Source organism: Phocoena sinus, chromosome 16 (genome assembly GCF_008692025.1).
Source record: "Phocoena sinus isolate mPhoSin1 chromosome 16, mPhoSin1.pri, whole genome shotgun sequence".
NCBI lineage: Eukaryota > Metazoa > Chordata > Mammalia > Artiodactyla > Phocoenidae > Phocoena > Phocoena sinus.
Genome location: NC_045778.1, coordinates 26,982,698 through 27,000,458, shown reverse-complemented (window position 1 = coordinate 27,000,458; position 17,761 = coordinate 26,982,698). Strand labels below are relative to the sequence as shown.

Here is a 17,761-nt window from a genome sequence, read left to right as displayed (position 1 = left end):
GGCCCAGATGGATGTGGGCTCAATGAAGCATCTCATCTTGTGGAGAAGGAAGTCCAGGGGTCACATTTTCCTCTCCTTGCATTGTTCCCCCATGTGCTAGATCTCATCTGCTTCACTAGCTAGAGACAGAAATGTAGTCATGTCTCTGTGTTTTACAGATTAATCGCTGGAGTCCCTCATCAGCCTAAATTAACAGGAACAGTAACAATGGCTAACAGCACAGTGCTTACTACATGCCAGATCCTGTTCCGAGTACTTTATGTATATAACTCATTTAATCTTACAACAGCTCTCTGAGGCAGGGTTGTTTTAAATCCATTTTACAGATGGGGAAAATTGTGGCATAGAGAAGTAATTTGCCCAAGCAGGACTGACTGCATAACTGGCAGGGCCAAGTGAAAAATGAAAAATAGAGGAGTGGAAGGGGGTCCTTCTTCAAAAATAACTTATGAAAAAAGAATGAAATAATGCCATTTGCAGCAACATGGATGGACCTAGAGATTGTCACACTAAGTTAAGTATGCCAGACAAAGACAAATATATGATATCGCTTATACATGGAATCTAAAAAAACAATGATACATATGAACTTAGTTACAAAACAGAAATAGACCCACAGATGTAGAAAACAAACTTATGGTCACCAAAAGGGAGGGGGGAGAGATAAATTAGGAGTCTGGGATTAACATATACACACTACTATATATAAATAGATAACCAACGTGGACCTACTGTCAAGCACAGGGAACTCTACTCAATATTTTGTAATAACCTATAAGGGAAAAGAATCTGAAAATGAATAGATAGATATGTATGTATAACTGAATCACTGTGCCATACACCTGAAACTAACACAACATTGTATTATAAATCAACTATACCTCAGTTAAAAAAAATAAAATAAAATATGGCTGACAGATTTTTAAAAATTATTAAGACTTTCAAGACAGCAAGCATTAAGCCCAGCATGGTGCCTGTTTAATTAAGGCAGGCTCCGGTGAGGCTGTACAGGTCTGCAGCCCATGAGGTCAGGCCAGGGAAGTAGCAGAGCAGAAACTGGAACCCGAGCAGTCTGACGCCAGAGCCCATCCTCCTATCCACGGTGCTGTACAATCCTCTACCCTCAGGATCTTCCTCCGCTCACCTTCCCAAGGTGCCCAAGAACTGGAACCACGACTCAGTGCATCGGGATCTGTCCTGGCTCTAAAAGCCAGGTGGAGACAGAATTGAACAGTCCAATCAGCCCGCTGCCACAAGGGGTCGCTGTTGAAAACTGGTCCTGCGCAGTTTGCTGCCTCCACGTCCAGAGCTCAGTGCTGCACTTGCTGAGCCAACCCTGGAGGTGCACAGCAGCGCCCCACACCTGGGCTCCAGGCTTCAACTCTTTTATTTCACACACTTATGTGCAGCCAACTGCTCCCACAGCACAACCTCTACCAGAATGCTTGGAGGTCTCTGCCACGCCAGCTGCTGGCTGGGCACCAGCCTCACTAACAAGTATCTAGGCCTGATATTAGCTTGGTTCACCTATTCAGCGTCCCTGTTTCCTGATGATGAGGTTCCCCTGTGGCATTTCTTCTACCCTTTTCTTGCCAAAGGGGTCTCAGAGAGCCCAACTCAGTATATCAGAAAGGCTCTAGTAGTCTTAAACTCCAAAAGGGAAGGGTCAGTCAGGGTCTTGACCTCAGTCCTCCCATATGCAAATATCCTGCCTCTATGATCAGCCCTGCAAACCTTCTCAGAATCACATAATTCCTTTTTGCACCCTTTTCCCAGAGCAATGGATTTGCCTACTTAACATAAGCACTGCATAACTAAGAGAAGAGGGATTATTCTTTTGCCAGAAAATCTAGTTTTGCCTTCCTAGGCACACCATTACACAGGATTTAACATGTCTGGCACATCAATGTCATACCCAGATACTTTCTTAATAACATAAGTGTCTAAAAAGGGTTGACGAATGAGACTTTAAAAAGATGAAGGATCAGAGGAGGGAGCAGAGCTGGTGGCATGTGGGTATTATAACCTCACTGGCTGATGAGGCCAGCAATGTCTGGATTACTCTGGTACCATGGGCATCTTGTGCGTCAAGCTGGCACCATCTAGAGTTCCCCTCTGTATCAGTTAGAAGCGTATTCAGTTGCAGCTAACAGAATACCAACCAACAGTGGACTAAACAAATGGAGATTTATTATTTTCACCTGACAGAAATCTGGAGGTAGGCAAGTTGGTTTGTCAGCTCATGGCCAGTGTCATTACAATTCTCTTGGTCTTTCCCTTATAGAGAGCTGATGGCTGCTGCAGCTCCAGCCTTCAAGTCTGCATTCAAGGCAAAAAGAAGAAAGGGCAAGAAGGGCCAGCACCAGCAGCATCCAACGCCCTTTATCAAGAAAGGAAAAGCCTTCCTAAGAGCCCCCAGCAGGTTTCAGCTTATGCCCCATTGGTCTGAACTGTGTCCCCATGCCATTCCTGGCTGCAAGTGAGTTTGGGAAAGTGAGGCCTTTACGTTGCAGCAAAGAGGATTGATGCCACACCCTTCCCCCTACAGTCACCCTAGGTGGCACAGGACCCCAGGCCCCTTCCCCACAACCTCAGATTCTTTCCAGAGGAGCTCCTGCATCCTGTCGCCCTCATAATGCCCCAGGCAAGAAGGGCCCACCCAATGAGCCGGGATTCCCCTGAGCAGGAGGCCGCTGACTTCAGCCTTTTCCTTGGTGATTCATGGTGCTCTGCAGCTGGGGGAGGCGACTAATTAGCTGTAGACTGATTAAGAACAAGGCAGGCAAAGCCCCAGATGTGATAAACATGAACTTTCCTCATCCTCCCCCTCCGCCGTTGCTGCCACCCACCACCAACAGCAGAAGGCAGGCCCGCAGCACCCTCACGGTGCACCTGGCTGGAGGCCAGCAGACATCGTCCAGGCCACCACTCACACTGCCCGGTGCCAACCAGGGCATCATGGCAGGGACGGGCACAATGGGTTTTCCTTCAGGGCTTCTCCTCTCCTCCAGCCTCTCCCAACCTTCTTGCTCTCGACCAGGTATGGTACCAGGCCCGGATTTCTAAAACAGCCTCTGCCCTAAAGAATCTACAGCTGAGGACTGTAGAAATGCAGAAAGGGGTGAGTTCAGTATGACCTGGAGTTTGCTGGCCAGGGCTCCATGGCGGTGCTTTGGGTGGGTTTTCTGAGTAGAGCGGTGGTCCTGGAGAAAGGGGAGGACTCATGCACAGCAGTGGAGGTAAAATGAAGCATAACATGCTCCTGGGGCAGTGAGGAATCTGGAGACAGGCCTGGAGAGGGGCAAAGCCAGGGGCAGGATTGGAGATGAGGACGAAGAGGAAGCAAGAGTTTAGATCTGAAGCCCAGCTGCTTCCAGCCTCAGCTCCTCACAATAGGTGGCCTTCACATGCATGAGACCCCATGGGGGGTTCAGGGGGATCTCACCCCCAGCTCCAGCTGTGACACCTGGCCTGTATCTCTCACTCCAGAAAGCACCTGCCAGGTGCAGGCAACCTTCATAGCCACCAGGGCCTGGCCAAGCCACAGTGGGAAAGCCTCTCTAACACATGAATCTTATACCAGATAAGGCTGTGATAAGGACAAAGGATACATTTCACCAACAGATAACGAGAGATTTCAGTGAATGTGATTTCTCAAGTCGCCTCTGTTTTTCCATGAGGTAGACCCCCTCAGGACATGGCCAAGGTAAATGCCTATCTTAGGAGGCTTGGAAGCACCCCACCCCCAGTCCACTCTGCCTGACCCACTCTTACCCATCCCTTGGGTCTCAGCTCATGTCATTTCTTTGAGGGAGCTTCCCTGACCCCTCCTAGGTCACATTCTATGTATTTCCCTTCATCAATTGTAATACAGCTTATATTAATGCATTTAGGTGACTGTCTTTATTACTATAGATTCAATCAGCAAATATTAATTGAGCCACAAACTGTGCTAAGTTTCTGGGGATACCATGAGACCAGACCTAACCCGCATGGAGCTTACAGCCTAGTCATAAGTCCCAGCTTGTACCTAAGTGGGGATCCACCCTAACTGCAGAAGTAAGACCCTCCCAGTCCCAGTAAAACAATGGGACAACTCATGCCCATTCAACTCATTGGCCTCAGGCCACCCCCAGAAGGACCTTCCTGTGTGGTTGCTCAGGTTGTCCATGACACAAGGGGATGTAGTGGATGCTGCCCATATTTCTCCTCAGAGCCAAAAGCACTCATTCCTCTAGCTGCTGGGAGTGGTGGCTGTTAATGGCTGGCAACCAAGTCCCTCCGGACCTGTCCTCAGCCAAAAGAGGCACATCAGTCCAGAGTGATGTCTGCTCGTTTGAAATAACAAATGGCCTTGCCCCCTTCCTTGCCTCAATCCAGGAGCTTCCCGTGCGGTTGTGGTCCAACTTTTCCCTCTACCCCATCCTACTTCCTCACTCCCTCACTCAGGGGCTATTCCTGAGAACACTCCTCAGTAAGACGCCTGCACGCAAATCTCGAGTCTCAGAGTCTGTTCCCTGGGAACCTGAGAAAGAACAACGTTGGGGCAAAAATCCACCCTCACAGTGACTACATCTGTCCGGAGGGAAGGGACTCCTTTTTTCTCATCGGCGTGAAGATGCCCTTTTATGACTTAGCAGCAACCTGGCCCAGCCTGAGAGCTGAACAAGGAGCACAACCCAGTGCTGGAAGGCCTTGGCACAGACATGAGGAGGAAATCGGGCCTTGCAGCCAAGTGATTTAGGAGACTCCAGAGGAGAGTATATCTGTGTAAGAAGCCCACCAGCTCCTGGAGGCTGATTCCAGCTGATTAAGAGGCACCCAGGGCTAGTATTTCTGCAAGACAGCTGGGAAATAAGCTGAGGGAAACTGTTAATCCGGGATTTCCAACAATGTGGAAGGTGTCAGCCCAGCCCCAAACATCCTAACTCAGGCCCTAGTGTGTGGGAACTCGCCCAGGTGGGCACAGGAGGAAGGCGGGAGAAGCAGGAAGGAATTAGACTTTGCACAAACTTTGTAATTGAAATCATTAATAGCAGTGAAACAAGTTGTCCATCCTACATGTAATTTGTAGTAATGTTTGGTTACCGAGATTTAATTTCTAGTAATGAAATACTAATTAAACCATTTATTGAGCAATGTATTTGCTTGGTGGTGTTTTATGGGTGTTCGCTTATAAATATTTTAATTACTTTGCCTAAGTAATTAGCATTTACTAAATAATTTCCAAACTATTTATTAATTTCCAGCAATTCTCAGCCAACCAACAAGTTATTGTTTTACTTTATATCAGTAATTAAAGCCTGGGTTTTTTTTTTTAGACTTTTGAGTGAAGAGAAAGAGTAATAAAGACAGGTCTATTCTATCACAGGAGGTTGGGTGTATTAAAGCAAAAAAAAAAGGGACATAAAAACGACTCATATACCCAACATTACTCAAACACTGTTAATGAGATAAAGATATCTTTACAGACTTTCCTTATGGGCACATGTACTGTGTTTTTTCAAATTGAAATCATACCAACTACATGATTTCTGGCCAGCAAACTTTGCCAATTTTTGTATCATACTTTCTATTCTATTAAAATGCTAAACCACTCTAGAGAGGTAAAGTCTCTTTAACAGTTAAAGAGACTTTCTGAAAGTAATATTTACTTTTTCTACCTCTATGCACCTACGATATGTCAGACACTATGCAAAGTAATTCACACATTATTGGTAGTAATAAACTACTCCTGGCAGTAGTCTGTGTAAAACATGGCTACCCACATGATACAGGCATTAGCATGAAGTCATTCATCTTCAATAAAATGGTCTGGGAGGAAAAAAAAAAATTACCAAAATAATGAAATAGGGTCACAGTGAATGTAGTTTCTGGGACCTGCGTTTCTTGCTTAAAATATAATAAACATCGTTCCATTTAAATGACTATGGAGGAGTAGCAGTGTCCTTTTTACTAGCTGCATAGCATTCTATATTCCCAGTCATTATTTTAATGCCTAATTGCTGGACATTTTGGTTGTTTTTAGTGAACAAGCTTATAATGAATGTCAGTATACCATAGATCATTGTGCACTTGTCACCTGCTTCCTTAGAACATATTCCTAGAAGTGGAATTGCTGGGTCAAAGCGCAGGAACATTTTTAAGACTGGATTCATGCTGCTCACATGCTTTAAGAAAAATTGAACGAATTTATTCTCCCATCCTAGAGGTGAGAGACCTGTTTCCCTGCACTATATACAATTATTATTATTTTAAATCTCATGTCCACTTGCTCCTGCTCCCTGTCTAAAGCAGGGGCAGCCCGGGAAAGCATCCTGAATCACAGAACTTCACAACCCACCACCCCATTGGCTCAGGAGAAACACAGCTGGTTGGCTCATGAAGACCTACATGCTATGTCTTCACAGCTTACGTAGCACCAAAGTGTTTAAAATTATTCCCTACCGCACCATTCCCCTCTCCCCAGCCTCTTCCTTTCCAGCCAGGACACCGCTTCCTGAAGGCATCAGCAGAGGTGGTACAAAGGGCTTGGCTCCCTGCTGGCAGATGCCTGCCCCATGTGGCGTCAGACAGGCACCTGTCTAAGCCTTCTCCCTTTATCTCTTGAAAAATATCGCCCCACCAGCATGTCACAGTGGCCTAAAAATTCTACCATCAGTGGAACACACTAAGGAGTTTTGTAAACATTCAGATGGTTAGCCTAGGTGACATTTTATGATCTGATAAGTTTTCCAGAGGCTCTCCCATCTCCTTTCCAATGCTCCTTTCTCACCTCCTGTCAAGTCACCTGGGCCCTCTGGCCGTCCCAAGTGCCCATCCTTAGCCCCCATACCCCTCCTTGGACAGGACATCCTTGAATAATTTTTTAGTATCTGTGAGAAGGTACCTTCTCCAAACAAACCAAAAAACCTTCTTAGAGGGAGGAGATATTTCAACAACTCTTTGAATAAAGAGAGGGAGGTAAGATTTGGGACGGAAAGGTGAGAGTGAATTGAGAGATGGCTTGATGTGGAGATAGAAGGGGGGGTCATTGACGTTGCCCCCTCCCAAAAGAAAACCACAAAACAGAGCACACAGCTGGAGTCTGCTGTTTCTCCAAAGAATGAGAATTCCCACAAGTACGTTCCTATGGTACCACCGTGAGTTATTTTCCTCTTTTCTTTGCATCCATTTCCTCTCTCCTCTCTAGAAGCATGTAGTGTCTCAGGCACTTCTCCAGGCCCTCAAAAGTGGCTCGAAGAGCAGAGGAGGAGGTGTGAGAGCCCCCAGCATTGGCTGAACATTGGAATCACCTGAGGCTCTTTAAAAAATACTGATTAATATCTGTATCCCACCTTAAAAGTTCTGATGGGGCTTCCCTGGTGGCCCAGTGGTTGAGAGTCCGCCTGCTGATGCAGGGGACATGGGTTTGTGCCCCGGTCTGGGAGGATCCACATGACGCGGAGCGGCTGGGCCCGTGAGCCATGGCCACTGAGCCTGCGAGTCTGGAGCCTGTGCTCCGCAACGGAGAGGCCACAACAGGGAGAGGCGCGCATACCGCAAAAAAAAAAAAAAAAAAAGTTCTGATGTAATTGGCCTGGTTTGACTTGGGCCTCAGAATTTTAAAAATATCACAGGTTATTCCAATATGCCACCAAGGCTGAGAACTACAGGTGTAGAGTTTGGACTTCATCTACTAGCCGGCAGAGCCTATTGAGGATTTGTAAATGACAAAACACAGTGGAAAACAACACTAACTGGAAAGATGACCACATCAAGTAAAAATAATAAGAGCAAATAACAATACAGCATATTTTTGGATTCCAGGCACTTTTCTTAGATATATATATTATATACTTTAAAGTATATATGATGTAAGAAATGCTAAGAAGCCCAGACCAGGATAAATAAAAAGAAAACCATACCCACACTTCTGCACATCAGAGTAAAACTGTCAAAAGACAAAGCAAAGAAAACCTTAAAAACAGTCAGAGAAAAAAAAGGAATACTACCTTCAAAGTAGTAATATATACAATAACTGACTTCTCTATGGAAACAATGGAGGGCCAGAACAAGAAGGTAAGTAGGAAAGTATATTATATATAATATATATATATATATATATATATACACACACACACATACTACTTTATATATAATACTTGTTAAATCATCAAAATAACCCTATAAGGTAGCTACTGTTATTATGACCATTTTAGTAATGAGAAAAGTGAGGCTCAAAAAAAGTTAATACCTTGTTCATGATCACAGGACAAGTAAATGATGGAACTGAAGATTTGAATCCTGGAGTTCTGGCTCCAAAGACCATGCTCTTTGTATTGCTTCTGGATATGGTGGATTAGCTTGTATCAGACCAACTTCTTCACCAACCACAACTAGGAAAGCAAGTTTGAACAAAAAGAAAAGTTACCAGGGCACTGAAGACTTGAGAGGCCAAGATCACTAAGATAAAAGAAGTACATTGTGTGAACCTGATATCTGGTCACATTCTTCCCCTGCAGGCATTTGCAGATTTGTAAACCAACATCTGAGGGGCCCAGATGCTGAGTAGATATTCAGCAGTCTCCTGGGACTGAGGATTTTAAAAATGAGTTCTGGGATGCCAAAACATAGGAAATTTAGCAAACATCTCCAGCTTTCAGCTGGGACACCTGACAAGTTATAGCCTAAAACTAAGGGCTAACCTTACTTCTAGGATATGTTAAGAGATGAGCCATCAAAAGAGCTGAAACCCAGATTTAAACCATCTCAATCTAGATTAAGATGATCTAACCCTGACCTCAAGTAAAAGCAAACCCCCTCTGAAGGAAGATAACATTCAAGCTCAAATTTCCACCATAATTTTTTATCCACAATGTCCATCATTCAACCAAAAGTTACCAGACTTACCAGGAGACAAAACCAAGTGACCAAAAACCAGAGAAAGACCAAATAATAAAAACAGACTTACAGGTAATTCATATACGAGAATTAGCAGAAACAATTTTAAATGAACTATCATCAATATATTTAAGAAAACAAATTACAAGTAGAAAATTTTCAGTGGAGAACTAGAATCTATCCAAAAAATCAAATAGAAATTTTAAAACTGGAAAATATAATGAATGAAATTAAGAACTGGATAGACGGGTTTAACCACAAAGTAAACACAGCTGAAGAGACGACTAGAAAACTAGCTACTAATAGGACTGAAGCAAAGGGAGAAAAAATAGAAAATACAGAAAGGAAATGAAAGATATGAACAAAGTGAAAAGGCACAAAATATGTGTAATTTTCCCATAAGGGGAGAAGAGAGAAAACAGAGCAAAAGCAGTATTTGAAGAGACTGATTATTGACTAAGAATTTTTCAAAAGAAACAAAAAAACACAAGCTATGTATTTAAGAAATGTTAAGAAGCCTAGGCAGGGTAAATACCAAGAAAACTACATCCACACCTTTGGCACATCAAAGTAAAACTGCTGAAAGACAAGGCAAAGAAAAACCCTAAAAAACAGAGAGAAAAAGGAATATTATCTTCAAAGAAGTAACAACAGCAGCAACTGACTTCTCTACAGAAATAATGGAGGCCAGAACAACAAAGGATATCTTCAAAGTTTTGAAAGAAAATAATTGTCAACTCAGAATAATACATCTCGCAAAAAACATTCCTTAAAAATAAATGAAAATAAGACATTTTCAGACAAAAATTAAAATATTTAACCAACAGACCAACATCAAAAAAAAAAAAAAAGACCTAAAGAAAGTCCTACAAAAAGGAAAACAATCCCAGATGAAATCGAAGATATTCAGGAAGGAATGAAGAGCAACAGAAAGGGTCAAAATGTATATAAAACTATAATGATTACGTTGTCTACAGAGAAAACTCCAAATAATCTACAAAAAAGCACTCCTACGGACTTCCCTGGTGGTGCAGTGGTTAAGAATCTGCCTGCCAATTCAGGGGACAAGGGTTCGATCCCTGATCCGGGAAGATCCCACATGCCGTGGAGCAACTAAGCCCATGTGCCACAACTACTGATCCTGCGCTCTAGAGGCCAAGAGCCACAGCTACTGAGCCCACATGCCACAACTGTTGAAGTCCGTGCACCTAGAGCCCATGCTCCACAACGAGAGGCCAATGCAATGAGAAGCCCATGCACCGCAACAAAAAGTGGCCTCTGCTCACCACAACTAGAGAAAGCCCGTGCAGCAACGAGGACCCAACACAGCCAAAAATAAATAAATAAATAAGAGTGAACTTTAAGGAAAAAAGCTCCTAGAACTAATAAGTGAGTTTAACAAAGGTACAGGATACAAGGTCAATATACAAAATTTTATTGTATTTCTATATATCAGCAATGAACACTGGATTCAAAATTTTAAAAACAATACAATTTACAATAGCACCCCAAAAATGAAAGACTTAGTTATAAATCTAACAGATATGTACAGGATCTGTGTGTTGAAAACTACAAAATATTGATGAAAGAAACCAAAGACCTAAATAAATAAAAAGATAATCCATGTTTATGGATTGGAAGAATCAAATTGGTAAGATAACAATCCCCCCCCATTGATCTATACATTCAATGCAATCCCAATCAAAATCTCAGTATACTTTTTTGAATCATTACTGACCAGCTGATTCTAAAATGTATGAGACAAGGGCAAAGGATCTAGAATGACAATTTTGAAAAGGAAGACAAATGTTGAAGGAATCAAACTACCTAAATTCAAAGCTTAAAAAAGTATGGTAATCAAGATAGTGTGGCATTAGCAGAAAAGACATATAGATCAATGGAACAAAACAGTCAAGATACACTCAACTGATTTTTTAAAATTTATTTATTTATTTTTGGCTGCGTTGGGTCTTCATTGCTGCATGTGGGCTTTCTCTAGTTGCGGTGAGCAGGGGATACTCTTCACTGGGGTGCGCAGGCTTCTCATTGTGGTGGCTTCTCTTGTTGCACGGGCTTCAGTAGTTGCGGCTTGCGGGCTCCAGAGCGTAGGCTCAGTAGTTGTGGCGCACGGGCTTAGTTGCTCCGTGGCATGGGGGACCTTCCCAGACCAAGGCTCGAACCTGAGCCCCCTGCATTGGCAGGAGGATCCTTAACCACTGCGCCACCAGGGAAGCCCTCAACTGATTTTTAACAAGGGTCAAAGGCAATTCAATGGAGAAAGGATAGTTATTTCGATAAGTGGTGTTGGAATAATTAGATGTCCATATGCAAAAAAAAAAAAAGAGAAAAAAAAGAAACTCAACCCATGCCTCACACCTTATATAAAAATTAACTCAAAAAAAAAAAAATTAACTCAACCACTCCTAAGTATATATGCAAGATAACTGAAAGTATGTGTTCACACACAAACTTGTACATGAATGTTCATAGCAGGATTATTCATAATAGCCAAAACAATCCAAATGTCCACTGAACGATGAATGGATAATATGTATGTATCTATACAATGGAACACTATTCAGCAATAAAAAGGAATGAAATACCAATACATGCTACAAAATGGATGAAACTTGAGAACAATGCTAAGTGAAAGAATCTATAGAGGCAAAAAGTAGATTAGTGGTTGCCTAAGGCTGGGGGAGGGGCAAGGGGCAGTGATTGCTATTGAGTTCTGGGGTTTCTTTTTCAGATGATGAAATGCTCTGGAATTAGATAGCGGTGATGGCTGCATAACCTTGTGAATATACTAAAAACCACTAAAAACACTTTCAAAGTGTGAATTTTATGGTATGTGAATTATATCTCAATAAAATAAAATGTTTTTTAAAATTAACTCAAAATGGATCATAAACCTAAATGTATAATGTGAAACTACAAAACTTCTAGTAGAAATACATGAGAAAATCTGCATGACCCTACATTAGGTAAAGAATTTCTAGACACTGAAAGCACAATCCACAAAAGCATGATCCATGAAAGAAAAATGATAATTTGAACTTTATTAAAATTAAAAATTCTTGCTTTGCAAAAGACACTGATAAGAGAATTCAAAAGCAAGCCACGGACTGGAAGAAAATATATGCAAATCATATTTCTGACAAAGACTTGTATACAGAACATATAAATAACTCTAAAAGCTGAACAATAAAAAAAAACAACAAGGAACCCAATATCTAACTTGCCGAAAGTTCCAAACACACACTCCACCAAAGAAGATATATGGGTGGCAAATAAGCACATTAAAACCTGCTCAGCATAATTAGTCATTAGGGATAACCAAATTAAAACTACCATGAGGGCTTCCCTGGTGGCACAGTGGTTGAGAGTCCGCCTGCCGATGCAGGGGACGTGGGTTCGTGCCCCGGTCCGGGAAGATCCCACATGCCGCGGAGCGGCTGGGCCCATGAGCCATGGCCGCTGAGCCTGCGCGTCCGGAGCCTGTGCTCCGCAACGGGAGAGGCCACAGCAGTGAGAGGCCTGCGTACCGCAAAAAAAAAAAAAACTACCGTGAGATACCACTACATACCTACTAGAACGGCTAAAACTAAAAAGACTGATAATACCAAGTAGTGATGAGGATGTGGAGTAACTGGAAGCCTCAAATGTTGCTGATGGAGATGCAAATTGTTTGAAAAACAATTTGGCAGTTTCTTAAAAAATTAAACATATGTATAACCATATGACCCAGCAATCCTACTACTAGGTATTTATCTAAGAGAAATAAAAATGTATGCTTATGATAAATTAATGTTTATAGGAACTTTATTCATAATTGCTCCAAACTGGAAGCCACTCAGATGTCTTTCAACTAGCAAATGGATAAAGTATAGTACAACTATACAATAGAATACTACTCGGCAATAAAAAGAAACAATCTATTGATTCACACAATAACATGTATGAATCCTATATGTATATTGCTAAGTGAAAGAAGTCAGACCCAGAAGGCTACATATATTTCTAGAGGTTGGAGGTGGGAACAGAGTAGACTATAAGGGGATAGCACAAAGGAATTTAGGGATGATAGACTGTTCTATATCAAGAGGTTTTGGTGGTGGCTCTGTGCCACTCTGAGAGTCACCAAATGACTCGGTGCATTTGACAAAACCCATAAAACCATACAAAACAAAAAATAAAGTTTACTATATTTAAACTTTAAAAAAAATCAACCAAGATATGGAGAGAACCCCAAATGAAATGCAAACTGTTAACTGTAACAAATGAAAAAATGAATATTGTTTCTACAGAAAAATAATAATATCATGTAAGGAGTAAAATATATGTAGAATTAAAACATATGAAAATAATAGCATAAAAACTGGAGGTAGGAAATGGAATTAAAGTATTCTAAAGTCCTTGAATGATATGAAAAGTGCTAAAAGTACTATTTTATATTAGACTTTAATAAGTCAAAGATATATGTTGAATGCTCTAAAGTAACTATTAAAATAATAATAGAATTTATAATTAACAAGATAAGAGAGGGAAGAAATGGAATAATAAACATATTTGTTTAATTGAAAAGAAGTCAAGAAGTGAGAGAAAAAAGGAATATAGAATATGTGGGATAAATACTGAAGAAATAAAATGGTAGATGTAAACCCAAATATATTTGTAGTTATATTAAATGTAAGTGAACAAGATACTCCAATTAAAAGACAAAAATTGTAATATTATATTACATAAAAACAATTGCATATGTTGTTTACAAGAGACATCCTTTAAAAATAAAGATACAGAAAAATTTTTAAGTAGAAGAATGGGGGGAGTTCTATGTAAATACTAACGAAAAGAGAGATGGTGTCACTATACTAAAATCAGACAAAATAGACTTTAAAGCAAAAAGCATCACAAGAAATTAAGAGAGAGACTTCATAGTGATTAAAAGCACAATCAACCAATAGGATTGAATAATTCTAAATGTATATGCATGAAATAATATAGTCTCAAAATATATAAAACAGAAATTGACAGACCTAAAAGGAGAAATAGACACTTCCCAATCATGACGGATTATTTTAACATATCTCCCTTAGTATTTGACAGAATATACCAATGATGACATAGTTTTTTTTCTATTTTATTTTTTTAAATTGAAGTACAGTTGATTTACAATGTTGCATTGTGTTAGTTTCTGGTGTACAGTTATATATATATACATATTCTTTTCCATTATGATTTATTACAGGATACTGAATATAGTTCCCTGTGCTATACAGTAGGACGTTATCTATTTTATATATAGTAGTTTGTATCTGCTAATCCCAAACTCCTAATTTATCCCCACTCCCACCCCCTTTCCCCTTTAGTAACCATAAGTTTGTTTTCTATGTCACTTCACATCTTTTAAGCAGGGTTGTATTTCAACCACTAGAGAATCTTAAACGCTCAAACAAAACAAATCTCTTAAGTTCACCGGCTTTTAAAAAAACGATGCCCACTGTTCAAAGACTCAAATCTCTCATGATACCAGCTTAGAATTATTTCCTTTTATCAGAAGTCAAGATGTAGTGAACACCTGTGTGCATGGAAATGTATACCAGGAGGAACCTTTAAGCCTCCAAGGTTCAAATATGTGACTTCTTCCCCCAAATCCTCTTATTCCCTTCATCCCTCTTTTTTTTTTTTTTTTTTTTTTTTTGCAGTACACGGGCCTCTCACTGTTGTGGCCTCTCCCGTTGCGGAGCACAGGCTCCGGATGCGCAGGCTCAGCGGCCATGGCTCACGGGCCCAGCCGCTCCACGGCATGTGGGATCTTCCTGGACCGGGGCACGAACCCGTGTCCCCTGCATGGGCAGGCAGACTCCCAACCACTGCGCCACCAGGGAAGCCCCTTTCATCCTCCTCCTCTCTTCCTCCCTGTCTGGCCTCACATTCTACTTTCTGGTCCATCTCTAAATTCACTGTCTGCCACCAGATACTCAGCCTGCTATCCTCTCTACTGGCAGAAGCTTAGGGCAGCACTGAGGAAAAAGTCTTGCAAATCTCAACTCAAGGTCTCAAAACTGAGTGCGCAGATGTCTCTCTCTGGATTCCTCTGCCAAGGTAAGTCTACACAGGAGCTGCTTTGCTACACAACCATTAGAACTCTCATTCAAGTCTAAGTGACTCCACGATCCCCTCCTCCACACCTGGCCCCTCTCTCTGGCTAGCAATACAAGTAACATGTTAACAACTGAATTCCACATCTTCCCTCCCACTTGCCTATTTTGCTTTGTAGAAGTATCTTTCTTCCAGAGCCCTGAGCCAGAATCCCACTCTTTTTGATTTCTCACTCCTCTACTCAATAGCTCCCCACTCCTTTGACAACTATCTAGTCAATGCCAAAATCATTTTCCTTCAAAACTATATCCCATATCTCTTCCTTCATATTCTTTTTCCTATCCTAATTTGGCACAGTCCCATCAGATTCATCTTCTTTGGTATGCATACTCCGCTGCTTAGAAATCCTCAGTGACTTCCAAATGCCTGATTATTCTCTATATCCCAGTGAACCACTTGAATATCAGATCCTCCAGAAACTAATTCAGTAGAAGGAGAACCATCCTGTTTACAAATCCACTGTATGCAATCGACTCGAGCAGTGTGACCATTCAGGTTGGTAATAACAACACTTTTCTGAGGGTCATAGAGCACCACGGAACAGGACGTGCCGAAGGCCAGAACTCCTCCGGGCCTGGAGCTCCAGCTCAGGCCTCCCCACACCCGGTTCGGGCAGCAAAACACGTGAGCGGTCTCCAGCACTGGTGCCACCATGTTGCTGCTGGTCAGCGGCCGAAACCTGGGCACGCACTTACGCCCTCGGAGCAGAACTGCTCGCCTGCCACATCTCCCGCTGGCCGACATAGATTTTTCAACGAAGAATATTTTATTAATTCTTCTAAGTATCACAGGTGACACACATATAGACGATTAAGAGAGTCCAGGTTTTTTTTAAATTAAACTTTTTGTTTTTATGTAATACAGAGTGATCCTGCATACCCTTTACCCAGTTTCTCTGAATAGTAACATCTTGCAAAACGGTACCATGATACCATAACCAGGATATTCACATAGATACAGTCAAGATGTAGATGTAGAACATTTTCATCCCTTATGTTATTCTTTCATAGCCATACCCACTTCCCTCATGTTCCAACCCCCACCTTAGCCCCTGGTAATCACTAATGTGCTCTCCATTCTATAATTTTCTCATTTCAAGAACCGGATATAGATGGAATCATTCAGTATGGAAACTTTTGGGGTTGGCTTTTTTTCACTTAGCATAATTCTCTGGAGATTCATCCAGGTTGTTGTGTGTACCCATAGCTTGTTCCTTTTAATCATCGAGTAGTATTCCATGGTGTGGATATATCACAGTTTAACCCTTCACCCATTGAAGGACATCTGGGTTGTTTCCTCTTGTTGCCTGTTATACATAAAGTGCTATAAAACATTCATGTAAAGGTTTTTGTGTGAACATAGTTTTCATTTCTTATTTACCAAATGGTTTTCCAATCTGCAAGCCATTTATTTCCTTTTCTGGCCTTATTGCACTGGCTAGAACTTCCAGCACTACATTGAACAAGAGTGGTTACAGCAAACATTTTTACCTTGTGAACTTAAGGGGGAGAGATTAGGTCTTTTATCATTAACTATAATGTTAGTTGTAGATTTTTTGTAGATTCTTTTTATCAAGTTGAGGAAGTTCTCCTCTATTCCTATTTTTCTGAGAGTTTCTTTTCTTTTTTTTAAGCATTTTGTGAGAATTTATTTATTTATTTATTTGGTTGCACCAGATCTTTGTTGTGGCAGGCAGGCTCCTTAGTTGTGGCTCGCCAGCTCCTTAACTGCAGCACGTGGGCTCCTGAGTTGTGGCATGTGAACTCTTAGTTGCTGCATGCACGTGGAATCTAGTTCCCTGACCAGGGGTCAAACCCAGGCCCCCTGCCTTGGGAGCGTGGAGTCTTATCCATTGCACCACCAGGGAAGTCCCCTTTCTGAGAATTTCAACACCATGAATGGGTGTTGAATTTTGTCAAAACTTTTTATGCATCAATAATAATGTGATTTTTTTTCTTTAGCTTATTAATATAGTAGATTACATTAATATAATTTTGAATATTGATCCAGCTTTGTATCCTTGCAATAAACTCCACTTAGTCATGGTGCATAATTCTTTTGATATACTGCTGAATTCTATTTGCTAATTTTTTAAAGGATTTTTAAATCTATATTCATGAGGGTTATTGGTCTATAGTTTTCTTTTTTTGTATGAACATAGCTGATTTTGGGTAACAAGGTAATATTATCCTCATGAAATGAATTTGGAAGTGTGCCCTCCTCTTCAACTTTCTACAAAAGACTGTATAGAACTAGTGTTAATTCTCCTTTAAACATTTTGTAGAATTCGCCTGTAAAACCATCTGGGCCTGGAGATTTCTTATTTGGGAGTTTTTTTAAATTATGAATTCAATATCCTTAATATAGGATAGTATATATCTATCTATTTCATACTGGGTGAATTGTGGTAGTTGGTGTTGAAATTGGTCTGTTGTATCTAAGTCACTCCTGCTTTCTTTTTTTTCTTTTTTACTAGGTATTCCTTAGCTCCCCTGAGGCGAAGCGAAAACTCCCTACTGAGGTGTGGAGGCTCTGGGGGCCCTGCCAGTGGCTGAGCTAGCTGCTGGCTGAGGTGCGTCCCTGTGCTGCTGTGGTACACAGAGACCGTCTGTGGCTGCTCTGGGCTGGGGACTGTATCTCCTCTGCTACACCCTGTCTTGCAATTTGGACCCATGGATGCAACAACGCATCTTTGGGAAGGGACAAGCACCTCTTC

The 17,761-nt window shown here is 41.4% G+C and overlaps 1 protein-coding gene across 3 annotated transcripts in view; it reads right to left on the bottom strand.

Moving 5' to 3' along the window:
* The window catches only part of LRMDA (leucine rich melanocyte differentiation associated), a 1,257,159-nt gene that overhangs the window by 1,189,142 nt on the left and 50,256 nt on the right, over positions 1 to 17,761 (bottom strand). Inside the window, exon 2 of one of the 3 annotated variants that reach the window (XM_032608114.1) lies at positions 8,237 to 8,378. In XM_032608114.1, the coding sequence (XP_032464005.1) occupies positions 8,237 to 8,311 (75 nt within the window). In that variant the 5' untranslated portion in view covers positions 8,312 to 8,378. Of the gene's footprint in view, positions 1 to 8,236; positions 8,379 to 17,761 lie in introns of those variants that run through there. The other 2 variants (XM_032608109.1, XM_032608112.1) reach the window with 2 other exon arrangements.